Source organism: Balaenoptera acutorostrata, chromosome 10 (genome assembly GCF_949987535.1).
Source record: "Balaenoptera acutorostrata chromosome 10, mBalAcu1.1, whole genome shotgun sequence".
Taxonomy (NCBI): domain Eukaryota; kingdom Metazoa; phylum Chordata; class Mammalia; order Artiodactyla; family Balaenopteridae; genus Balaenoptera; species Balaenoptera acutorostrata.
This window is the reverse complement of record NC_080073.1, coordinates 27662098-27688965: the sequence shown is the minus strand read 5'-3', so window position 1 is coordinate 27688965 and position 26868 is coordinate 27662098. Positions and strand designations below refer to the sequence as shown.

Here is a 26868-nt window from a genome sequence, read left to right as displayed (position 1 = left end):
CAATTCATCTTCACACGCTCGCAATCATCAGAAAAATCATTCGGAGCTGTGGCTGGGTGACGTACGATCTTGTTTCCTGAGAAATGCAAGTGCCCAGCTCAACTTTTTAACGTGTCATATTTTAATGGAAATGCAGACATAACAGAGCAATGTTCACGATGAAACATTTCACCTGAAGCTGAAGGTTACCTTTGCAACCAAGAGTGTTATCATTTCTTTAACAGTTTCTTCAATTAGTTCATCTATTTTTGAATGGTATTGATGCTAAAGAACACAGAAAGACAAATATTAGCATGTTTGGGAGGTGATGGCATTGCATCTGTAGGTCATTTTTAGACAACGCAATTTATAAGTAAAACCTGGCCATGGGACCCAGTTTATTTCCATGGTTCCAGAAGCAGCTGTAAGATTCTGATTCCAGGTCTTTGATGGAGAAAGATCGGAAGCTCTTAAAACAATTACCAGGCGCACTGTTCCTCACCCAAAGCTTTTGCTGGCTTTGATATGTGTAGACACACACACATTTACAAATAGCATGCATGGATGGCTTAAGGGCTGGTCTGGCAGTGTGCTGATCGGGGTCTTACAAAGCAAGATACCACAATGATTTAATAGAGAGGCTGAAAATGATCTTTGGGGAACTGCTGGGTGATGTGACTTAGGGAGCCACAAATTCCAAAGGGAATTTCACCAAGACACTGACTGATTTTGCAAAAACTGTTCTCAAACCATCAGGTCCTTTGGGTTACTGCCTCAGAGCTCCCAGGTTCTACCTCCAAGTGTTGACTCAGTGTGAGGGCAAAGAGTCTCTTTATGAACCCTTGTGGCAGCTCCTTAATTTCTTCATTTGTGGAGAAGCAGACCCAGGTTTAGAGCCTCTCCTGAGACGGCTGCTAAGTTTTTCAATTTCTCGAACTGCCGCTGTCACTTAAACTTAAATAGTAATGCAAAAACCAACCCCACACCAACAAAAATCTGCTATAAATGCCAGGAAAAAAGGAAAAGCGATTTCAACAAGAGATGCTGTATGCCAGCTCCTTGATATTTATTAGATCATTTTAGTATCCATTTGAATTATTCCATATTTCCATGATAAAAAATAACAAGGCAAACATTGATATTTGGAAAGGAAAATGCACTTACCCACTCTTTAGCAAACTTTCAGAAGGATGATTAATTAGGAATAGAAAAGAAAAAGGAACAGTGCAAATAAAAATTAGGACAAAAGGACACATGAGAAAAATAAAAATCAAACAAACCATCCAAAAAGTTATGAAAACATACAGAAATAATAAGCCATAGTAATGTGGTTTGATATTCTGATAACTGGCAGTCAGAATTATTGAAAGCGACCAAAGGGATGTGAATTAGGTTAATTCACTTAAAGTCATAGGTGAATTTTGATTATAATTGGAAGACCTAGGTAAAGTTCCAGTGCAAAGTTGGGAAGTCATGATGTCTAAGAAAATATAGCTCAGTTTCCTCATCTGTAAAAACAAAAAACAGGTAATACTACTACTATCCCAGACCAGTGAGAATGGGGGAAGCCAGTACAAATTACTGATTTTGGAAAGGGAATGAGGCAAACCCTGTATGAAGATATTTAGCAGGTCCGTTCAATTATTATTATTATCATTATACTATTGTTATTATTATTATTTAAAAAACCAGGGCTAAGTCCTTTCCTGCCGGTCTTGCTCTCAGACTCATAAATCTATTTTGAAGATGAAATTGAGGGTCTACATGTGAAAACATTGTCAACTATAATTGCAATTCAAATATTATTATCTGTTCAAGGTCATAATGGAGAAGATAAGGGTAGGGAGAGATGAGTCATCTCATTTTAGTTTTTCCTTTTAGTTGATTAGAGGAAAATAATAAAGTGAATGGCCCATGTTGTGTAGTCCTGATAAATCAGGACCCATGTTGGTTCTACTGCTAGCTTTGTGAAAGGATTTACCAGTCAGAGCAATAAACCTCAAGGTAAATGCAAAAACTATCTGCAGCATTCTGTGCTAGAAACACAAAGAAAGATGTCAGAGCAAAAGAATTTCAGGAGTATTGATGGGGCTCCAAATTCATTTTTAGGTCTTGAGATAAGATCCAGAATCATATGCTTACTTTCCCTCCTCATGAGACTGCCTCACTCCGCTAGATTTTCTTTGGAATTGCTAGAAATGATCCACCTATATTAAATTAACTACAAGGTTTAACTAACTCCGAAAAGCTAGTTGCAGGCAAAATAATATGAAATATGAAATGAGGAGCTTCTAACCAAGCAAAGAACATCATTGAGAAAACAAACAATCTCTCGAAACACTTGGCTGAAATGGCAAACAAAGCCAAGAGCAATCATTCTTCACCAGGAAAGACTGAGGCTCTTGGTCTGAAGAGTTAACAATGTCATTCTTTCTCCAAAGACAAACAGGCTTTCTCTTCAGAAATGGGGGAACCTCAAACCTTTTCATTCTCTAAGGAATCCACACTAACGTATAGGGAAACATGGTGGTTTATGGGCACCTCTTCCTATCTTCAATATTCCCATGCCAAATATGGTCCCCACTAATCTCCAGGTAGTCCCACTGTCTCTCCCTTTCTCTCCAGGTGAATATTATGATCTCCACTCCTCTCCACTTTTCTTAATTTCTACTTATGAAAGAAAAGTGTTTGCTAGGACTGTTCTGTCTCTTACTTCTAGAGGAAACTTGAGCATGTCCATCTCTATTGGTCTATTTCCTTACCTCCTCAATGGGGCTAGAATTATCCCTGTTGTGAATGTAGAAATCATATTCACCTAACAAAGTCATGAAACCATGCGTGGAAACATGGTTTAGAGACTCAGAAGTGCTATCTGGCAGGATTACTCCCACAATTACTAATTGATTAGCATGGTGGTTATATTTGTGTATACATTTCTCTAAACTCATGTAAAATATATACACTTTATTGTATGTAAACTATAATTTGAATTAAATAAAACCTACTTTGGGATATGTGGTAGGGCAGGGGAATATCCACCCTGCTTATCACGTGGCAAAGGGGTACGTATCAAAGCAGTCCCCATTCCTATTCAAGTAATTACAAAATACATGAACTCCTTTACCAGATTCTCCTGAGACTTATTTGATTGACTTGCTTTTCTGGAGAAACAGTAAGTACTTTGCCTTCACTCTGCTCTTTCTTGGGAGATACATTGCTCCATGCAGATGGGAAGCTCCACGAAGGGATACAAATACTACGGGGGCATCTTTTAATTACCATCCCCCTAACTAAACTATCTTGTCACAAAATTTCTTGCAGTCAGATGAACTATCCAATTCTATCTGCATCCTAATATGGGTACAAAAAGGGATCCTTCCTGTTTTTGCATTTTCCAGTCCTCTCTGTTGGCCTTCTTAGATTGACTTGACCCTAATAGTAACAACAATATTCCTAAGTTATATTCTGGGGCACTAGATCATGACGATGATGATGGCAAGGGAACTACTAATCTTCAATGGTGTGGAAAGTTTGGAGAGTTTACTTTTGCTTCTGATGAGCTAAGTTGCAGCAAATTCACAATCACTTCGTGAAAATTATTCCACTTGACTTCCTGTGCTGCACATTTTGCCTTGTCATGGAACAGATTGTGTGTATGTTGTCTTTCTGTTAAGACCATCTGACCTTGGAAATGAGATGAAAACACACTAGACCAAGTGAGAAACTATTTAATACACAATTTCTTCTCTATTGGTGCTTCACAAATTTTAATGAAAAAATAAATATTTAAGATGGAAAAGTATGGTTAACAAATGTTTCAACAGCTGCCTTTAAATGAGACTTTATCCCAGTGATGAAATTCAGAAAGTGATCTTAAAATTGGAGAATATTGTATCACCTGGTCGGTATCTAGTCCAAAATACCTTAAGGGAGTTGGAATCCAGGTGGAAGCAGGTATTGGTAACTAGATCTGTAATATGAGTTTACTACCCAATATTCACAAAATGAAAACTACATTAAATCACTGGACTTCTCTCCTCTCAATATCATGATGTTTCCAGCCATCCTTGGCCAATCTCACTTTAACAATTCAGTTTTACTTTGGAGATGAATATCCCCATTCTACAAAGTGAGAAAAATTGAGAGACCATTTGCATGAGACTTCCTGATAAAGTTCTAGTCAAGGTCACAGCCACAGAGCAAGGTCCTTCAAGGAAGTATATATTTACAGACAATGATGTCTGGCTTCATTCTCACTGTTCAGTCACTTGGCATTCTAAGGTCAGAAAAGGCCTCATTTCTCACAAGCTGGTCACTTAAGTGTCTCTGATTCAGTTACATTAAGGAGAAATGGCATAGCAGGTCTCCCTAGCATGGCTTGGGAAACTGACAGGCTTCGGATAAGAATCATAGACTAGAATACAGTATTGGATGGGCCCTTAACAAAGATCATTTAGCCTGGACGTCTGTGCACTAGTTCTGGGAAACTGGGAAACATTTATGAGTCTCAGTTATTGTTTTCATTAAAAACAAAACAAAACAAAACAAAAAACAAAACAAAACAAAACACCTTGAATCATTTACAGGTAAATACATGAAGTCTTTTCTATTATGTCAAATAGAACAATGTCCAGAAAGAAGTAGTTTAGCCTCAAAAATGTTACTATTTGGGAATATCCAAGACAACATTCTAATCTTACATCCAGAAATTAGGAAGCTTTATCCCCAATTTTGACAAGCTGCATACCTCTCAAAGGTTGTGTGTTACATGCTATTATCTCTCATTTGACAAACGACAGCAAGGTTATGAGAGTAAGTGACTTGCTCAAGGTCACATAGTTTGGTAGCTAAGGGGTAGAGTCCATATGATGTAGTTATTAAGCCACTGGACAAGTTAGTCTAGAAAACCAAGACTTCAAGGTTAAGCCAAGGGCATTCTACTCTAGCACAGAAGTGATCAGTGGTAAAGATAAGAGACAGGGTCCACTGTGACAAAATCAACTTGTTATTTCTTAGTATATATCTCCAACCAGGGTCTATAGTTTGGCCTGACAAGGCCCTGAAATTGTATAGTGAAATTGTATGAAAGTATATATATATATTTTCTTTTTCTGGGAAATGGCCTCATATATTTCATCAGATTTTCAGTAGGGTTTCTGACAACCCCCCCTCTCCACTCCTCCACCCAACTCCTATTACTCTCCCCAAACTCCAGTTCAAAAAGAAAAGATCAGAGTGACTAAGCTTGTTTGAAAAGACTGTTTAGCCATCTGTCCAGGTATGTAGGAGTTCTATAATTGCGGGCACCATTGAGTCAATCTGAAGAGGGACTGTAAAAGTTGCCAAGGGGGAAGGGAGGCCAATCCCTGTGTAACAACCCTTCCCTACCCTGAATGGTGTCATCCTTGTGAAACTCAGTGAAAATGGACATCTCAAGCAGCTGTGAGGAGAAACAGATAAATTGGACTCCATAAAACTTTAAAAAACTTTTATGCTTTAAAGAATACTACCAAGAAGGTGAAAAACAAAAACCAACCCACAGAAGGCAAGAAAATAGGTGCAAATCACATACATGATAATGGTCTAGTATCCAAAATATATAAAGAACTCTTATAGCTAAACAACAAAGGACAATCCAATTTTTAAAATGAGCAAAAGATTTGAATGAATAGACATTTGTTCAAAGATATACAAGTGGTCAATAAACCCATGAAAAGATGGCCAATATCACTGCAAATCAAAACCATAACGAGATACCATTTTACACACACTAGGATGGTGATACCAAAAAAGATAGATAATAAGAAGCTTTGGCTAAGTTGTGGAGAAATAGGATTTCTCACACACTGCTGATGGGAATGTAGAATGGTGCAGCCACTTTGCAAAAAAGTTTGGCTGTTCCTCAAAAGTTGAACACAGAGTTACCATATGACCCAATAATTTCACTCTTAGGTGTACTGCACTCTTAGGTATATATCCAATTGCACTCTTAGGTTCACATGAACACTTGTACAGGAATGTTCAAGGCAGCTTTACTCGTAGTAGCTAAAAAGTAGAAGAAACTCAAATGTCCATCAACTGATGAAGTGATAAACAAAATGTAGTATATCCATGTAATAGAATACTAGTTAGCTATAAAAAGGAAGTACTAATACATGCAACAACATGGATGAATCTTGAAAACATTATGCCATGTGAAGGAAACCAGACACCAAAGGCTACACATGAGATTCCATTGATATGAAATGCTTAGCATAGGCAAATCCTTAGAGACAGCTAGAAGAGTGGTGGTTACCTAGGGCTAGGGAGGGAGGGTTGGGGAATTATTATTAATGGGTCTGAGTTTCTTTTCAGGGTGATGAAAATGTCCTACAACTGACTGTGGTGATGGTTGCACAACTTTGTGAATATACTAAAAATGACTGAATCATACTTTTTAAAAGGGTGAATTTTATGGTATGTAAATTATATCTCAGTTTTTAAAAAGGAAGCTCAAAGGGAGAAAAATTTAAAAGGGATGGGACCCTGCAAAGTCTGAATTCAAAGGGATTTTAATGAACTTTAGAGATCACTAAAAACAGGGTTTTTACAGTGGGCTCTGTGAAGCCTACGAGATTGTTCCGAGTCCCCCAGAGAAGTGTCGGGGGGGTGTGGGTGCCTGGGGGGCAGTGTGAAGAGGAATATGGTAGCTTGGGCTCTGGGCCCCCTCTTCCTTGAATTCCTGCCCCCCATTTCATCCAGAACAGCTCTAATTTTATTCACTTTGTATGCTGGCCTTCCTGGTAAGGTTTGAAGAATGGAGTCTATAGCTAAAAACAGCCTGAATGAAACTAGAATAGTGCTATCATTTTACAGATGAGGAAACTGAGGTTTGCAGAGGCCGAGTGACTTGATCAGGTCCAGTCTGCAGCACAGCCAGGGCAAGAGACCCAGGGTCTGGACACCCAACCCAAGCCTTCCTCAGGAGGCTGTCCTTTGTACCTCAGCTCTTCCCCTTAACTCTTTTTTTGGATACTGAGGCTCTGGGCCAGTGGTTCTCAAAAGGTGGTCTTCAGACCAGCCAGGACCATCAGCATCACTGGGGAATTTGTCAGAAGTGCAAATTCTTGGACCACACCCCAGACCTATCAGAAACTCGCGGGGTGAGACCCAACAATCTGGGTTTTAAGAAGCTCTCTGGATATAAGTCTGACAGACCCTGAAATTTGAGAACTACTGCTCTAGATCATTCTCATGCAGCAAATGGAGCCAGGAAAGAGAACCACTGGCACCTTGCATTTGACCCCAGGGCTTAGAGAACATAGCCCCTGGGGCAAGGTACCCAACGAGAAAATCCGTCAGGAGAAGCAGCTGACAGGGGTGGTTGAGGAAGCTGATTTGGAGGCGGAAGAAGGTTAGAGATGACCTTGCCAGGAAGAGAATACCACCAGCCCACATTTAAAAATGGAAGGTGCCGAAAGAGAAAATAAATAACGAATAAGGAGCAAATATAATTTAGTAAAAATTCTGAGCATATAAGGCTGGTATCGTAAGATCTGATTTAGGAGCAATTTATGCCAATTGGCAACAACATGAGAGTTGCCAGAAATGTTTCTGAATTAATTCTAAATTGGTATATGAATATCTAGCTGGCTTAAGGCCATCGGAGAAAAATGATCATGATAGTCTTTAATCAAGCCCAAGTTGCTGTTTCTTTCTCCTTTACATTTTAAATACCACTTGGGAATTGGAAACTTAGCAAAGGACTAAACTTTTGGTCAGGGAAGATTCACAATCAACTCAATCTAAGGAAAATGGAAAGCCTGTGATTTCTTGGAAATTCAAAGCCTGCTGGCTGGGGACTGAGTAGCAGGGTGAGCTAATATTATACATCCTGGAAGTTGCATGATGCTAGAAAGAGCCCTCTCCTGCTGTCCAGATGTTCAAAGTGATAAAATGCACTTCCAGTGTGAAAATGACTTGCATTCTGGCAAACAGATCCGTTGGAGATGCCAGCCTAATAAATAAGGTCATCAAACTTCATCTGACTTAAGGGAACTTTACGGTCACCCCAACCCCAGCCAAGAATCACTTCCAAGTGACTGGCATAGTCATCAGCACATGTCTTAGAAATTTACTTAACAAATAGATACCAAACATTCATCTGTGGCTTAATCCACAAATGTTAGAGTATATTTCTGAAACTAGCAGACTAGTGTAGATGGAAGGAATTTGTGAAGTTTTCTTCTACATGATCAATGGAGGGGGGGGAATCTGTAATTTTTTTTTTTTTTACCTCTTGGCCCATTTCCATGCTGCAAAGTTTTGTTGATTGAGCTTTGGCATCAACCATAACATTAAACATGGTGCATATTGACTGTGGGACTCGAAAATCTGTTGATCGACTGGTTTTTTGCAGCTTAACTTCAAATGCAATCCTGGTTCTATTAAAACAAAGTAGAAAAAGACCAATTCAGCATCCAGATGGCGGCAGGTGGAGAAGACATTTTCCGAGAGGTCAGTGAAAAAGAAAATTGAAGGCTGTAATCAGTTTCAATCGACAATGACTTCACATGTGTTCTTTTTAAAATGACTTTCCCAGCTAAGGAAGGCCTATTCACAGAGACAGCCATGTAAACCCTTCCTTTCTCTGCAGTACATAGAACACCTGTAGCTTGGCGTATTTCTGTCTATAGTTTACATGCTAGGGAGAACCCTAATTGCACGAGAATGAATGAATGAACAAAAACCCAATTATAGCATTATAGCATATATAAGTTCTCTCATACTGGCAACCGACTACCTTGAATCACTTCGTTAAGAAAAACAGCAAAACCTCTCCCCAAAAAACAGCTTCTAATCTTCAAAAACTTCATGGGGGGAAATATCTTAAATTACACTTATTGTTTTGTTTGGTTTCTTTTTTCCTTTCTGGTTTTGAAAGAGAGTGACGTAAAAAAAAAAAAATCCAACAAGCTTATTATATTGCTTTAAAGACTAAAAAAATAAGATGGCTACCTTTGGGGAGGAGAGCGAAATTAGGAGGAGTGGTCCCGGGGGCCTTCCACTATGTTTGTCTGTTTGTCTGTTTTTGCGATGTCAATGTATTATTTTGTAATAAGAATATGGTATTTTTATAAGTAAAAATATCATAATATACTTACCATTTCAAGAATTGTACAACGGTGGAAACGTAAGATGACATAATTTTGACACAGGCCAAATTATGATCCCATCAATGTGCTAACTGCACACAGGAAAACCCTAGTCCGACATGGCCAGCTGGTAATACAGGGGTAAGATTTAATCCTTGATATCAGCATTGTAAAGGGGACCAGCTAGATTTTGAAAGGTTTCAGAGAAGTGGGTCATGTCATGACATGTCTTTAAAGAAAAGCACCTGGTTAGTAAGTGGTTTTATTAAAGCTCCTTTCGACCAGTGCATCTTTTCAGCATTGTTCACAGTCAGGTTCTGGAGATCATGCAGCCACCAGGAAAGCATTGCTTTAAGAGGTATTTGTAGCAGTTTTCTAACAGTGCATAGGGAGGACCACACAGCTAGTTAGCTCAGGAAAGGATGCCAGCTTGCTAACACACCCTGGGTGCAGGCAGGGAAGCCAAGTATAATTTCTAAGGTTGGAAGCCCAGTTCTTAAGAAAAAAACTTAAAAAAAAAAAAACCTCTTAAAACACTCCTATATATTATATGATCATGTTAAAGATAAATGATCTTGGCTCCCAAAGGCTCGGTGCACTGAAGAAGCTTTCTAATCATGATGATCATTTTAAGCTACGTTGAAAATACATCACTTTCTGGTTTCGTGAAAAGGGGGCCTGATGGGGACTGACTTGGACAGGTCCCTGTGCTGATCTTCTGAGGTTTGTGTGCCAGTTCCGGCCCAATTTGAGAAATGGAAATGCTAAATCACTCCCTTACAATGAAGTAATCGTCTTCTGTTTTCACAGGAGAGCTGTTCATAGCCCTTGGAGTGTGCGGCTGTGAAAAGAGGAAGCTGAATGCAAGATTAATATGACTGATTGGGCTCCATGGGAAGGAAAAGCCAAGAATGGAGAGGTCACTTAATCCACTGACTCTCTGAGGGCAGTTAGGGTGCCTTATTTTGTGCGGAGCACAGGACCTGACACAGACTAGACCAGCGGCACCATCAAGTCCATCAGATGAATGATTTCAATTGCTGAGAAACTTGGGAATGAGTGCCTGATTGACTTTTGGGCATTGCATATTTACATCTATGCAATAATGTCCTTGCCCTTCTAGAACAAGGCCCTTTTATTCTGTCCCAAAGAGGAAAGCAAATGTTCCAGGCTCTACTAATGTAGATTCTATGTCTTACAACATCCAAGGACTTCTTCACATTTTACCTTCTGAATCTCGAGGTTTGGGGATGACATTTGCCCCTATGTTTGCCCTGATCTGCTTTTGTCTGGGGCCTCAACTGAAAGGGACATGGGGGTATTTATGTGTCCAGTGCCAGGTGTACATGTGCAGCTGACCAACTTCTGTTCACAAAAGGTTACTTAAGAGCCACTATGTGCCAGGCATGAGGCGGGGACCCGGGGAGGGTGAGGAGTTCAAAATGAACAAGATACACTCCCTGCCTTTCAGTAGCTCACACTCTTGGAGGTGGCTGATCCATAAAGACACGTGGTAAGGGGAATTCCCTGGTGGTCCAATGGTTAGGACTCCGAGCTTTCACTGCCGAGGGCACGGTAGGTTCCGTCCCTGGTCAGGGAGCTAAGCTCCTGCACACCAAGGCATGTGGTAAGGGAGAAAACAGTCACTATCTACCTTTCACATCCCTATGTCTTCCCTTTTCCTCCCAGCATCTCCTTATTTCTTACTCCCTTCTCAGAAGTCTGGCTTTTCAGAGAAGGGTATACATGTCTTTCTGTATGATTGCGTACACAGATCAGAAGCTAGGAAGGGTTCTTTCTACTGCGTTGTAGCCGCTAGTGCAGATGAAGGGAGAACTTTTCACCACAGGGAAACTGCCCTGCAAGAAGTTTTTGGTGGGATGGTTTGGCCATAGGGAAAGGCTTGCTTTTCCTAAAATTGATACAGACCATGTAGGAAATGGTGGAATTCAAAACCCTAAGGAAAGATTTTGATCTTTGGTTTGAGAAATAGGCCTGCCTTTGCTTCTAAAACTGGGAAGAAAAGAGCAAAACACAGAATCTGAATCACCAGGATTTTAAGCTTCCAGAAGTGCCATCGGACACCTGCCCGGATTCCCCACAGCATGTGGCCCTTTACCAATTCCTGCCGAGATGCTCCCCTACCGGGGGCTGTGCAGGTCTTTTGCCCTTTTGGTTTCCAGTTTTGATGCTATTACTTCTCTTTTCTTCTTCCAAGATACAAAATAATGAACTCAGTTCACTCTCAGCCAAACCCAGCCCCCATCACACACAACTGATCCATCAACTAAACTACACAACATCTGGAGATCCAGAGTAGTCTGTGCTGCTTGGGGGATTTCGGGTGTTTTTGAATGAGCAAAAATAATGGAACCGTTATGAACTGGAAAGAGAACTTGGATGTGTGTCTGGGGATAGACAGGGTGATGATAATGATGTCAAATCAGACGGATTTCATTTCTGTCTCTGATATTCAGAAACAGACACTCCATGAGGGAAGGGATGCGATCTCCCACCCTTCCTGGTGTGCCAAGAACTTAGCACTGTGCCTGGCACACAGGAGAAGCCCAAACAATTTTTGTTGAGTGGATGTGTACTGTCCTCATTTTCTTCTTCTTTGTCAGGAAAGTCTACTTAGAAAGGTCAAGTGCAGCATTCCCACCTCAATCCTATATGCCATGGTAATAACCCAGGCAATGTGAAGGAAATCAAAATGCACATTTAATGTGTCATGCCCCTTTGTTGCTATCCAGTTAGATTTTAGGCAAGACAACTCATGGTTGGCAAATGGTACATGCTCAGTTCATATATACAGAGTGAATGATGTTGTGGAGGTCCTGCCCACACTGCTGGAAAGTCAAGAGATGCCTGCTACCTGTACTGAATACGCTGGCTCTAGAATTGTAGGTGCTTCTCTTTCTTCCAGCCAGCTCTCCACCCATGCATACACTCAGATATTTAACAAATATGTATTAACTAGATATTCTGTGCCAGACACTTATGGGTATTGGGGATACAGGGACAAGAAGGACCCTTTCCTCATGCAGCTAAATGAAAAAACTGGCAGCCATATTCTGTACCATCTTTCGTTGGGTCTGGGGCAGAGGTGGGGAAGGTGAATAGAAGCTACGGTGAGGTGGTCACCACTCCAGCTGACTTTGACAAACAATCACCTTCTCCAAAACACTCCAAATTACGGCCAACTGTAAGAGTGGGAGCCCTCACCTCTCCCCGAGTCAGCGCCCAGCGGGGAAGGGGTGCAGAAACCTGTCCAGCCACCTATGCTCACCTTTTGACACAAGATTCAATCATGTCACTTGCCATCAGCTTTAGCCGTTGTTCCAGGTGCTTTCCAAACTCTTCTTCAGGCCAGTGCAAGTCCCGAATGAAGGTCTGAAGGGCATCAAGTTTCCAGAACAGATCTTCGGAAGTGCCTGATCCGTTACTGGCAGGATAAAAATTTGAAAACAAGAGTCACCCACTGGCCTAGAGTTCTGGAAAAGCTGACACAAGAACAGTTGGGGGCTAGAAGGCTTAAGGCAAACAGTGGCTTCAACATACAAAACGACGCATGTTGGCGGTGGAGGTGGGGGCGATCTCCACCGGCAGATTTTGAGTTTTACCATACGTGACTTCGTGGGCTTTGTTCGGCCAATTATTCCAGACCAGTGACAAGTCTGAGGAAGGTGCTGCCCCATAACTAGAACAAGGTATGGTAAAAATCAGCCTTCTTCTAATAACCACATTAACACATGTGATGATTCAGATGAAGGCCACGAACCAGAGGGAGAAGTAGGTCTCAACAGATAATAACTACATGGCAACATGCAGTTATTAGAATTCAGGGCTTCATGCATTTCCCCGGCTGCCCTCCAGAGCGGAGACCTCTCGGGTACTGCACAAGACTTTCATTTGTAAAAGGACAGTGCTAACAAAGTGGTGAGCGAGGACCCGCTTTCTCTCTTGAAGAGCTGGAAGGAAATTGGGGTGACTCACGTCAAGCCGAGTCCACCTGGATACCTTGAATCCAAGATTCTCATTCAGTTTGGTTATCAGTCCAATTTGCACAGACCAGCCCGTTGCATAGGCAGCCCCAGGACAAGGTGGGTTGTGGGGGGGAGGTGAGTGGACAAGGGATCTTTGCAAAGCTTTAGGGCTCAAAACCTGAGCTCTTGTACCGTTGCACCATCTTACCCAGTCCTCTGTACAGATGGAGAAATTGGTCTTGATTCCTCTCTGTACAATGACGTCTAAGAAACTTTTACCTGCCTGGGGCATCGACGGAAAGCCCACGTACAGGAAATGCTCCACCTCTCACCCTCTTGCCCTTCCCTGGCTGGCTTTCTCTTTTGTAAGAATCCCATCGGCAGCTCTGTGGGGTGGCCACCTCCCACCCCCTTCCTCGCATACCACTAATGCTAACACGGCAATTTATAAAACGTCCAACATACCATGCATTACCACTTGTTCTGACATCGTCTATAGAAACAGATGAGAGTGGGTGTTTCTATTGTGACAGATGCCAGCTGCATTGAATTAATGCTTCAGAGAGAGAAATATAGCTAGTGCATAAAGGCATACACAGCTACTGCGGGGGGATGGGGGTAGGAGAAGACTCCCAACATGCCGGGAGGGAGCCCACGGCCTGGACCAACAGGGTAACGCTTTCAAGGACAGACCAGTCTGAGGTCAGTACGTAGATGTATCTGACACGAAGGAGCAGGTAACATGGAAACACGTCCTTAAAATGAAAGGTGGCAGAGGAGGAAACTGAAGATATGAAAAGATATAGAATCAGGCATTTCCTGGTGGGTGATTGAGAATCTACGCCTTCTTTTCAGATACGGTCGTAGGCACTGTTCAAAAGTGGGGGAATGCACTGTTTCTCCGAAAAAGTTCAGCCTTCCCCCCTATCCCATCCTATGCTTGGGAAAAGAAACCCCAACTTTGCCTAGTCGAAACCCCGTTTTGGAACTGCATGCTTGTATGTTTTAAATCATTAAGTACATATGAATGCAATAATTGGTATTTATTACAACAACATTTTGACACCCATCTGGTTTCAGAGTTTCAAAAAATTCTTCTAGGGTTTTTTTTTTCTTTTTCTTTGAAGAGCTTATTATTAAGTTTTGACATGAGGAAAAGAATATTTTCTTTTTATTTTTAAGATAAACTGTTAATGTTAAGGCAATAGCACCAAGATTATTTTGATTGCTGAGCAGTTACCAAAATGTGTTCCCACTCATGCCTTAATTAATTGAATGGAGACCATTATCTGCTTTATTACAATGTCTTGATTCATATCTTTTCAAAAACAATGTCACAGAGCATGCACAGAAGGAGGTAAGAGAAGCTTTTGGATATTTATTTTTTAATTTTTAACAGACACTACCTAATCTAACTTTTCATATAGTCATCTTAGCATGAATATGATTTATGGGGTTGTTTTAGAAGTTTTTTTTCCAGATACAAATTTTGGAGGTTTTTATTTGTCTTTAAAAGAAAATCAGACTGACCAGATGATTTCATTGTGAACTTGTGAGCAAATACGGGTTTTTAAAAATATTAGGTAGCTTTGGAGGAGCCCAGTAGAGCAGTCATTTTAAAGTTCTGTTCTCTACCTGGATTACTGCAGAAATAAAAACGTGGAGGGCCATCTTGACAAATGTGATTTTGAGATTTCAAAACATCACTGCCAGTTTCAGATCATTTTTTATTCCTTTGATAATAACACTTCCCTTTGAAAATGTGCCAATTTATTCTTTCAAGAAAAAGCTTATCTGGCCTATAATTAGCTGTGGTCTAAGAAAAGGATCAAAGGAGGGTATAGAATTGCTAAACCTTCTTTCACGTATTAAATCATGCATGTGGTTCTAATTTAATTTCCCTGAGGTAGGATTTCGGGGTGCTGGATCTTCTACTTGAGAAGGAAAGAAGGAGAGAGGATTCATTTCCTAAGCTAGAAGAAATGGCTTCTCAACCTTCACCCTCCAAACTGCTGGCTTTAAAGGGGTGACCTGACCTCCAAGGAAAACAAACACCATGCATTGCTGGCATTTGTATGGATGAGTGTAGAGAGTGGCCCTACACTGAGACCACAGATGATACGGCTACCCCCAAATTTAACTGCAGTGCATCCTCAAACTTAGACATCTTCTTGCTACCTAGATCTCGATGCTCCAAATTGTATTATGACCTTGGAATGTACCTTTACATAACATTTATGTTACTAAGGCTTGATCCATTCAGAAATTTTCATTTAGCCCTGAACATACTGTTACTATATCCTGCCATTTGCTGACACCAGAAATATGCTTTATGGTTTAAACAGTCTCTAGGAATTTTTTATTAAAAAAAAAAAAAAAAAGCCCAAACCAGCTTCTAGGTAGGTGTGCTTTCCTCTTTGATTTGGATCAAGCCAGAAATGACCGGCTGGCCCAGCAAAGAGGTTTCCTGGACTATTTTTGGATGATTAACTCCTAAAGTCATGTCACCTGCGTTAAAATAAAATAAAAAAATATATGGGAAGAAGCCTTTTGCAAAGGAATTCAGGAAGTGAACCATAGTCCTCAAACGTTCAGTGGGCGTAAGACAAATTGTTAGTGCTGTATATATAGCAAACGTCTTACAAACACGCTGCATGCCAGAAATAAACAATATTGTCTCTGTATGATCAGCAAAATATGTCTAATTATCCATCTCCATCTCCGTTATATAGGATGTATAGAAATAAACAATACATATCCATGCCAAGATCACTTAAATTTAAATTAGATCTAATGTGAACTGAATACACACTCAGCATCATATATAGCAGCCATCCATGACGGTGCCGAAAAAGTAGGCATTTGTGGGATGCCTAGAGGGATGTTAACTGGTAGATTTGGTACTTTGGGAAGGTTCACATTGGGTAGGTTCACATTGGGTAGATTACTGGTTAAACTCCTGTGGAAGAAACAGACAGAAAGAAAAAAATACCATCACAGTGACAATGCAGATGTGGCAGAAGCACACAACAGTTGTAAATAAATTGGCTAAGTCCACAGCAAGACGACAACGAAAACTTAAGCGACACATTTCAGAAAGCAGCTTACGGATGGGGAGCTGTGGTGTGGCTCAGTGTTCAGAGAGAAATGATAAAAGTTAATGGAAGAAAATTAACCACAGAGCGACTGAAAAGCGTGGACACTCATGGACGCCTGTATGCAATGATCATGTTATTTCAATGCCTTTGTGAGGGGCCTTCAGTTTCCAGATCCATTGCCGCAAGGGTCTAGACCTTGTCTCATACAAAGAACTTGAAGTTATGGAATTCTTGGCATTGCTGTGGCTAGGGCTGCAGTGAAGTAGCTGGGACTAATAGAAAGGGTGGAACACTTTTTTTCTTTTATTTACAAATTATTTTTGATGGAGGCACATTTCTTAAGTCAGAGAGTAGATACGAGGTGTAGCAGGAAATTTAGCCAATTGAACGTATACATAATGGTAATGGACAGAAATGGAATTCTTTCCAACTGCTACTTCTGAAGACAGGTGTATGTGCAATGGAGCATCAGAGTTGATGGCGAAGATGAAGGAATTGTATCAAAAAGAATGAATAGCTTTGCATAATTTTATAGAACACTTAAAGAAAATGGAAACATCCCCTCCCGAACTAAGTCCAATTAAAGTGGAGAAAGGTTTACACTCAAAAAAGGAAAAGCAAAGAATCCCAACTTCAGCTCGTATAGTGAATTCTTTGACCACAAGTGGATTTAAAATGTGGCCTTCTGTTACAAGTAATTACCCTTGAAAGTGAGATAGAGACTGTGAGAAAGGCTGATTGGGGCTTCTGGGGGGTGATGGTGACGCTCTGTTTCTTGATCTGTGGGATTGTTACATGGACGTGTTCAGCTTGTGAATATTAATCAAGTTTTGTATTTTCTGTAAAAAGTTAAAATTATAAACAGTTAAAAATTGTGACCTCGTATCAGGTTTTGTTTTTTGAACAAAGATCGATCAACTGATGTGATGAAAGAGAGATGGATGGCTTTATGGGTAAAGAGAGAAAATAAAGCAAAACAAAAACCTCAGAGAGCATCACCCACATCTCTTTGGAGGGACTGTGTCATATACTGCTCAACCAGCTGGCACCTCGTGCTTCTGTAGTGGCATTTCAAGGGTGTTCCATCCAGCCAAAGTCACTGGCACAGTGGAGCCCAGCCTAACTCTGCATCTGAGAGGAGCCTTCCTGTTTAAGTGGAGTTGACAGCATTTTGGCAAAGAAGTTGAGGTTTGCTTTTTGGATCTTGCAGAAGAAGAGCAAGTTTTGCCAAAGCAGCTCTGCCCCGGGCAAGCTGTATTTGACTAACACAGCTCTTGCAAAGGCTGGAGCTGCCTCTGGGCTTGCTCAGGGGGGCAAATCTCCTGATACACCCGGAATTTTGGACTCTAGAGATAGTCTGGACACCTGCCTCTCTCTAGAAATGAGCTACCCTTTCACGATGGGAATATAGCCCCGGCTGGTGGATGGAAAAACCTAGAATGCAAAATTGCCAACCTGGCATTCTCTTCCTTAAGGGAAACAGGTGTCTCACAGGTTCATCCTTTACACTTCACAGTTGGGGAAAGCCAATTACACTTCTCTACATGGGAGGAAAGGGTGCTCTCGTGGGAACACTCAAGAGAAGATTAGCTAAAGCTGACTATTAAGTGGAAGGGAAAATGGAACTTTTCCTTCCATGTTTCTCTGTTTAACTGGGGAATCTGCCTTTGAATTCAGTCCCTGGTGGTTCTCAGTCTTAAACACTGCTATGGAACAAAACCGTTGGCGATTTCCACTGAGACATGTGTAAGCCTATATAAGCAAATGTGATCATTAAATGATACACACACTGAATATTGATCAAGGAATTAGGAGATCTTTCGAGATGGCAGCCTGGAAAGTTAAAACGTCAATTCTGCATGAATTAAAAGTAGCTAGGAATGAATAACATACAAATGTATGCAAAAGCAACTTTAAACATATTAGCGGTTGGTGGGCACACAAATTAGAAATGAGCTTCGTTTTAAACATGAAAATTTTAAAAAATACTTATATTAATCAAAACATATTGTATTTGTAAAATATGACGTTTTGGCTGGACAGCTGCACTGCACTCACAGAAACATTTCCTTCCTGTGACACAGTATCGTGATCTACTTTTAAAAGGCTGAAGAAACATGCTTGATATTTCTGCTCTTAGCAAAATAATATAGTGTATTACTAATGTTATTAATAATTCATTTGGCTATTAATAACTTATATTAATAACCAGAGAGACAATTCCAAGCATTATATGTAAAAAGGGGGAATTTTCCTGTAGTACTCCTGGAGCTGCTGATGCATATAACAAATTATTATTTTAGAGGGTCCTTTAGCAACTACCTAAAAACAAGTCCAGCATGCTTATCTGTGAAAATCATAACTGGATATCTCTGGATAGTGTAAGAAGTGTAAATTGCAATCCTAACAACGGATACATGTTAAAAATTAGACTCATTCATTTTGGGGACTGCTGAAAAAGGGTAGCTCCCATTCATATCAAAGGACCCATCCCTGGAGCACTGGATTAAAAAATTCTCATCTGCTCTCTCTCTGTCACATGGATGAAAGGTACAAATGTGTGCATGTCTCATCATTTCTATGGATGGCAGAGTCATTTCTTCCAGGATTAATTCTAATAAGGTTGGGTCTCTGTGCAGGGAGGATATGGTTGGGTCTTTTCTCAAAGTCTTCTGCTTCGGATTTATGGATAGGGTTAGATTTAAGACACAGAATGCCTTCCACTTTATGAGCCTTTTGTTGCATGACTATATGTGGTACATCTTGTCTCCTCTTGGTGCTCTGAACACTAAAACCTCTTTCCTGGCTTACTCTTAGGTCTAATCCCTACTTAGGGGCATGGGGCACTCTTTGATATCTTTCTAGAGTTTAGAGGGGTGTTTCTCAAGCTTTTACTTCCTACCACCACCAGATCCCCCAACTGCCTTCCCCATGAAAGTTTAATACCACCAATATACAGTATATCTGCTTATGTACTGTATACAGACCTGTGCTTTATACATATACACAACAAGAGGAAGATTACTTTTGTTGCACACCCTCCTCCGCTGGCCCCCCTCCAAGAACCAATTTCCACCATCTTTGGGAGCTGTAAATCCCCTGTTCAGAATGCGTGACCTAGCGAACAAAGTTCTAAACTTCACGGGATTTTAGAACCTCCCAACTATCTCTCCAACCTTACAGCTTGTCTCCTTTATAATCCATGCTGGCCCAAACCAAACATTCACTGTTTCTACTACCTACCCTACTTTCCCCCCAATTTTACTTTTGCTCATGTTCTTTCCCAACATCCCTACCCTTTCTGAAATACTCTCCAAGCTATTTCCTTTATGACTCCTCAGTGGAGGTTCATTCCCTTCTACCTATGCTCTCATAACTCTTCCTTATGTTCTTTGTACATTGGTAAATATTTAAAGTCATTTTTCTTGTGTGCATGTTGCGCAGACCCAACCAGATTGAAATCCCCGATCAGGGGAATGTATCTTTCTTTTGCTTCCTTCTCCCCATAGTTTTCCTGCGGTACTCTTACAATTTCCAGCCTGTATGGGTTTCTTAATAAATGTCAGCTAATCAATAAATATTTATTGAACACCTGGTCCCAGGCCTTGTTCTAGGTGTTAGGGAGGCAGTGCTGATAAGATGTATATATGAAGTGAATACGGAAAATCACATTTCCTAGGATGTTAGTATTGGAAAGTCTTGGGTATTCAAAGTTCCTGTTTTACAAAGGAGGATACTGAGGCTCAGGAAGGTCATCTGACTTGCCCAAGGTCACTCAGCAAATTACTGGCAGAGTTAAGAATCCTGACTCCTTGTCTAATACTTGTCTATTTCATACCAGGCCACCCACGTATTGCTACGGTATCCTTGGTCTGACATTTTATTATCATTAAGATATTGACAGCTTTGACAATCTGGGAAAAGACATTGTTTCGAAAATACTTTTCACGTCTGTCTCAGGCAGAGAGAGATAAAGTGCACTTTGAGAAACCCAAGGTTTTCAGTGTGCATATATCAAGAAGCAGTGTTTAGTTCTATAATTCAGAATCATCCTGACCTGAAATGGGCAACAGTGAAGCGTGGATTCCTTGTGCCTGGAAGTGTTTAAGTAGAGACTAAGAGACAACCTGTCAAGGAAAGAGTAGTGCAGAGGGGTTTCTAGACTTGGCAAGCTTTGGATTAGACGCTTTCTAAGTTTTCTTCCACACAGAAGGTCAGGATGACTAGATGAGCAACAAACCAACTCTAAAGAGCTGGCAGAAGTGTGGTCCGTCTGTTAGGTAGGACCAAAAGCTCATATTCAGGGCTGCTGGGAGGGTTCTGAACAACCTGCCCAGCTGCGGGTGGTGGCGCTATGACGTGTCCTCATGGACCCCCGGAGAAGGCCATGGGGTCCAGCCTGGGCTTGCCCTCGAGAGGCTGACTATCTTCAGCTGTGGTTAGAAGCTATGGGATGACATTTTCCACCAATGCCTAGAGATTCAAATCATGACCATCATGATCTGGCTTAATGGAAACAGAGATGCAGCTTCCCTTTTCTCTCCTCAGAGATGGAAGGCCACCCTTCTAGAGAAATAAGCAATAAGGACTCAGACATTTTACCCTTTCTATCAAATAACTTCAGTTGTATCAAACCCAAATGATGATGATATCTCTATTTTCTTTCATAGGACCATATTTTGAAATAAGAAAATCTGAACAATAAAGAATATTTAAAATCTGCTTTTAGCTACTTCGATATATTGGTAGCATTTCCTTGTCAGAGTTCTGTTTTTCTTTAACATTTGAAATATTTTGTTAACTCTTGAACAACATGGGGCTTAGGGGCACTGACCTCTGCACAGTTAAAAATTCACATATAACTTTATATTTAGCCCTTGTATCTGTGGTTCCTCCTTATCTTCAGTTCTGTACCTGTGGATTCAACCAATCTCTGACCATGTAGGACTGTCATTATTTACTACTGAAAAAAATCCACATATAAGTGGACCTGTGCCATTCAAACCACTGTTGTTCAAGGGTCAACTGTACTAGTTTTTCTTGAAGTAAGCTTTGCAATGCATTTCTCAGTCATTTTACCTATAATCAGGTACCTATAATCATGACTTTTGAAAAGTAGAAGAACAGAACTATTCAAGTGTAAGAATTGTTTGAGAGAAGGATTGTTGGGGGTGCGTGTGTGCGTGTGCATGTGTGTACACTGTGGGATCATGTGTCAAAATTAGAGAAGATTGAGCAAACAATCTATTTATCTAAGTCAGCTTCTTATTTTTGAGTGAACTTGGTGAAAAATATCCCCAAAAGATCATTCTTTACTTGGGAAAAAAAAAGAACCTCTGCTTCTTTATCAACCCTCTATCTAGTGCTTAGATAGAAGCTCATACTTTCTCTTAGCATAGTAAGAAGTAGAGAGATTTATTCCTTCCTATCACATAAGTGTGTTCCCAATTTTTTCATACCCTTCATTTTGTGCTGGCCATTCTGCAAATCTGTCCCATGGCATCCACATTCTGTTTTCAAATCACCTAATAAAATGTAGGTGATTTCAAACAATTTTAATTTAGCTTATGTTTTAGTTGTCATTTTCCAATACCTCCACCTGCTCTGAAAAGCACGTACTATTTAGTGTGAATTAAACAAACCACAGTCATATTCACGAGCCTACAGCACAGTTTTGGACAGCCAAAAGCTACTTAAGAAACAAAACACATCCCTATAAAATATTCTCAGGTTGTTAGTCACCAATGATAAATCCTTTGCTAATTTTCCAATCTTTAAATTACTGATCTGAGAGTTCATACTTTATTTTTTTTTCACTCCTTAAAAAAACCCTGAGAAAACATTCCCAGACTAAGACTTCCAATTGTGAAAATGATTTCAAGTCTACCTTTACTTCTGACTGATGAAGTATACGTTATGGTTCAGAAGGCATAGTGGTCATTAGCTTGGTTTATAAAGAATTTAGCAGGTTATAAAATGACTTCAGTGACATTATCACAGAGCTTCATGACAATTCTCAGACACTGAGTAGAGACATCTTTAAAAATTAGTTTTACAGATGAGTAGACAGTTAGAGAGGTTTAAGCCCTTGCCTTCTGGCTAGTAACTGCAGAACAAGGGCCCTACCTCTAGGGCTCCTTAAGAAACAGGGAAGGAGACCCATCATTTCCTCCTGCGTGTGTTGGGGGTAGTAGCCTCCACATTTAAACCCAAGTAAGTACATGCTACTTCAAGCCCATTGCTACTTGCAAAATGTGAATATTACTCATTTTAACCTTTTCCTTTTTCACAACTGTTCTGCACAGGACAACTGCCTTGATTCGAGTGAGCATTTTAAAAAAATACAATCACTCATTCATGCTTTATCATCAAGGGTCCCGGCTCTATTCTCATGAGCTGAAAGTCAGCAGGGCCATATTAAGAGACTGTTATAAACCTGAGAATTACAAGCTAAAATTTAGATATCTTGATACTTGCAAATGAAGAGCTACTGCCTATTAACCTGCTCAGTAGGGCAAGTCAAGAAACTTCTCTTGTGGCTCAGATGTGGAGAGGGGGATAGACTGAAAAAGCTATTTTGCTTTGATTTCTTTATGAGTCAGAATTTTATTAAGTGTTAATAGTAGAAGGAGGGTCTCAATTCAGAAAACTGCTTAAAGACAGGGCACAAGTTAAGGCTTCCAAATTGAGAAAAGGCTTTTGAATATTTGTTCTGGAAGTGCGTGGCAGTGTGCTGTGCACACCCCCCTTTGCTCCATGCTGGGTGCCACATTCCACAGATGTAAAGGACCAGAGAGAACAAAATGCTTTTCCTACAAGAAAAAGGGAATCTAACAGAGCAAAGCTACTATCCGGCTTTATTGGAGCTTTTCGAACCATACCAGAAAATTCTCTCCGCCTAGGGGTTCTCCACTTCTCCAGAAAGGGGAGTCTGAGACTGACCCTCTGGCAGCCTTGAGTGACAGCCCTCCTCCTTGCTGGGGAATGGAGGTGGCACCAGAGCTGCCACACATTTCAGATAGGATCTATTTGCCAAGCAATTATGGAAATTGCCAAATTCACGACCTATAGGATTTCCTGTAATTGGTCCTACAGGATAGATATCCCATTAAAAAAAAAAAAGTAGTGTGGTCAAATACATTTAGGAAACTCTGGATTAAGCACAGTCAAACAAGTTTCTGTATGACTATATTCTCCGAGTTTTGAAATATGCTGGTGTACTTTGAGGCTCTCCAGGAGACAAGGGCGTGGGGTAGATGAGCAGGGTACATAGAGCTTCCTAAATATATCTGGCCACAGAGTCCTTTTCTTGAGGAGAGTCTCAAAAGCCTAGACCAGGAAATGACAAACTCTGGCCCACAGGCCAGCTTCCTGTTTTTGTAAATAAAGTTTTAGGGGAACACAGCCACGCTTGTTCATTTACCTATTGTCTATTGCGGCTTTTGTGCTACACAGTAGAGTTGAGACTTGACAGAGATCATGTGGCTTGAAAAGTCTCAATATTTACTATCTGACCTTTTACAGAAAAAGTTTTTTGACCCCTTGCCTAGACTCCTATGGAACACACTTTGGGAAACATCAATACCTAGGGATAAAACCACTGGAGTAAGATACACAGTACAAATATCACAGCCAGGTTTATATTCCGTATTGCTTATTTATCTTGTGCAATAAACCAAAGATTCCATTTCATAAAACATTTCTCAATCTCTTCCCCCCTCCCCTCCTTGGACAAAGAGGCTATGAGCATGATAGTTGGGAGTATGGTGTTTGCTCTCCATCCATGTGAACAATGAAAACCATAAGACACCATTAATCCATTTCTGTATGACTCTCCAGCCATTTGCACCCAAACTCCGATGGTATCAAAAGAGGTTTCCTTACTTGACTGGTTCCCATGACTCCCGCTCAAAGCCCCTGTGAATGGATTGTGCAATTGAGGACTCCATCAAATCCACATATCTAACCACAAGTGGGGCAAACAGGTCTTGCAGGTGTTTGTGAAATTTTCCATTGCACAAATTATCTAGAACAGATAAGCAAAAGCTCGGTAAGAATCCACAGTTGCTCCATCAGCATACAACGTACACATAGAGAGGACTGTCTTCTACATTAAATATACCGCTTCTAAAAAAAAGCCAGAAGGAAGAAGGAGGAGGAAGAGGAGGAGAAGGAGAAGAAAAGAAAAAAGTACATGAGTGGCATCATGCTTCAATCTGTGTGGAAGGAAAATGGAATTCAAAAACCTTTTACCCATTTGTGCCACTCTTCTAAAAAGGGAAAAAAATAATGCCCCCTTGAACAAGAAAAGCAACAATTGATACTTTTTGTTTTTAGGTTTTCTTTGCACCTGCTCCCTTTCTTCCCCTTACGTTACCAGGAAGAAAGAACATTCTGTATCCCTCTCTTCTGTCATCACTCTCCCTGGGGAGGAAGGTCTATTTTACGGCTATGTGTTGCTGTAAGATAACTTGGAAATGCTTGGGGTGTTACTTAGCAAGAAATTGTTTTTCATCTAGGAAGCATCTTTTGATAAAAATTCAAAATGTGTAGAGGTCAATTTAGCTTGTTCAAGAGCAAATAAAACCCATAGGCACGGGCACCACTTTCTCACTGCTCTTGGGTTCTTCTGCCTGGTCAACAGAGGGCTTCCCTGCAACAGGAGGCTTGTTGGAAGAAAGGGAATTTCATCAGCTTTAAGTTTTTTTGTTTTTTTTTTAAGTAATCATAAAACTATGAAGAGCTGTGTCCAACCTGTAGTCTGCCTGGGATAAAGATGTTTCAGCAATCTGTTATCTGCACACTACTTAGGAAAGTCAGACGGTCAAAGATGATACATACAATCGGTCCGGAGAAAATCATTCAGCAGCTGAAACAGTGGAAAACTGTCCCACGTGTCTGGGGGCTGCACCTCTAGCGCTGCATCCATGTCCACTGCAAAGAGTGACAGGAACGTCTCGGCGTGTTCCACCATCAAGTCTGACCACCACGCAAAGGCCTTTGAAATGTGGCAGAGAAACAACAGAAAAGAGGCAATGAGCTTCTGTCTCTGACCTAAGATGTGAAGTCAAGGCCTGGCTGTTCAAGATTCACTGTGCATCCAGCAGGGTTTGGTAATTTTATTGTAAAGAGAACAGCTTTTTTGGATACAGTTGGGCCTCTATGTGTCCCAAGGCAATGCTTCTCATGATTCCAAGCCTGCCTTAGAAAGTCTTTACTCTGACCTACCGGTCAGAGGATGTAGCTGCAGAAATGACAGGTGTGGAACTTCTGTTCAATTTACAATAACTCAGTACGTTCTGAGTCATGCTCTTTATCACTCTTGTTGGCTAGTTCTTGCTCTAAAATATTAGAATTTGGGAGTTTCTTCACTGTGTTTATGGGTTTTCTGCTGGTCTAACTTGAAAATAGGCAATTATTATTTACTTATATCTACGCATCCGGGGGTTAATTGTCTGTGGTCTCATACAAGCTCAGCAACTCGTGTTTCCCTACACGTTGGAAATGTCACTCCTATTTCATACCAAGGCGAAGGAAACCACTGTTGCGACTGTCACAAAACTTTTGAGTCGAAATCTCTTTAAGCAGGGAGCCTCCGGTTTTGCATCCTGTCTGTAGGAAATATCAGGCTTTAAGCTAGGAGACACTCAGTAAGATTAGGACTTACTTTTCTGAGGGCTGGACACATATGTACATTGAAAACCAAAAATATCAGTGAAGTAACTCATTTTCATGCACGTGGGTCCTTGGAAATCATTGTGCAGGGTCTCAGAGGTGACATTCACATCAGATGGGCCAGATGTGAATGCAATTCAAAGGCATGCATGCATGTTGACTAATCATTTCTGGCAGGGGGCATGCAGAATGAGTGGCAGTGTCAAGAGCCCCCCCCCCCTCTTTTTTTCTTTTGCTGATTTCAAAGAGAGCAGAAAAACAAAAACAAATTGCCAGCCCCTTCTACTCCCCCACCTCCCCACCCAGTGCTGTAAAGTATTTATTTACATGGGAAACACTTTCCGGAGCATTCACCAAAAAAAAGATGAGAAGGCATTTGGAAACATGAAAGATGATTATGGAAATAATTCCATAAATGAAAGAGTTTGTTCAATGGCCAAGCTCTTCTGTGATCTATTAGTTATTTGGGGATATTCTAACAGCCACCAGGAGGCAGAATAGGGGTCCACCTCTCTTCTTTCATGAGATTTCATTTTACTTACTTCTCCTTTATCAACATGTGGCTGGTTTGCAAATTAAATGGAAAAAATCAAGTCATGGACCATTCTGCAAGGTCAGCTTGGCTGGAAATAGACACCTGCTGTTTCCATTTCAATTGACAGTAAAACCTCACTGATTCAGAGTAATGGGAGAGGAGAGATGCTAGTCTGTCAGCAAAAAAACCTAAATTACCGGGCTTTCTAAAAGAGAACTATCCTTTTGCTGCTTTCTGTATGCAGTCTGTACCAGGGCACCCAAGTAAAAGGTATTGATTATCATATAAATGTACCATAAATGTAGAAGTATTTGTTTTTTAAAAAAACTTCTAATAATTGTAGATAAATTGACCTATAAAGTGAAGTCAAAGAGAGGAAAGCATTAATTTTATAGATCCTGGGATGAAACTTGGAAGACGAGCCTTTAGAATTTCTAGAGAAAGTTGAGACCATGCCAAAT

At 40.6% G+C, this 26868-nt stretch overlaps 1 protein-coding gene across 14 annotated transcripts in view; it reads right to left on the bottom strand.

The window, feature by feature from the left end:
• Window positions 1-26868, bottom strand: part of CADPS (calcium dependent secretion activator) — a 482411-nt gene that overhangs the window by 70920 nt on the left and 384623 nt on the right. For 4 of the 14 annotated variants that reach the window (XM_057554539.1, XM_057554542.1, XM_057554543.1 and 1 more), the window contains 5 exons: window positions 25039-25195; window positions 24082-24223; window positions 12403-12558; window positions 8255-8402; window positions 190-264 (listed from right to left, as the gene is read on the bottom strand). In XM_057554539.1, coding sequence (XP_057410522.1) covers window positions 190-264; window positions 8255-8402; window positions 12403-12558; window positions 24082-24223; window positions 25039-25195 — 678 coding nt within the window. Of the gene's footprint in view, window positions 1-189; window positions 265-1143; window positions 1159-8254; window positions 8403-12402; window positions 12559-15911; window positions 16059-24081; window positions 24224-25038; window positions 25196-26414; window positions 26436-26868 lie in introns of all 14 variants that reach the window. The other 10 variants (XM_057554534.1, XM_057554541.1, XM_057554546.1 and 7 more) reach the window with 6 other exon arrangements.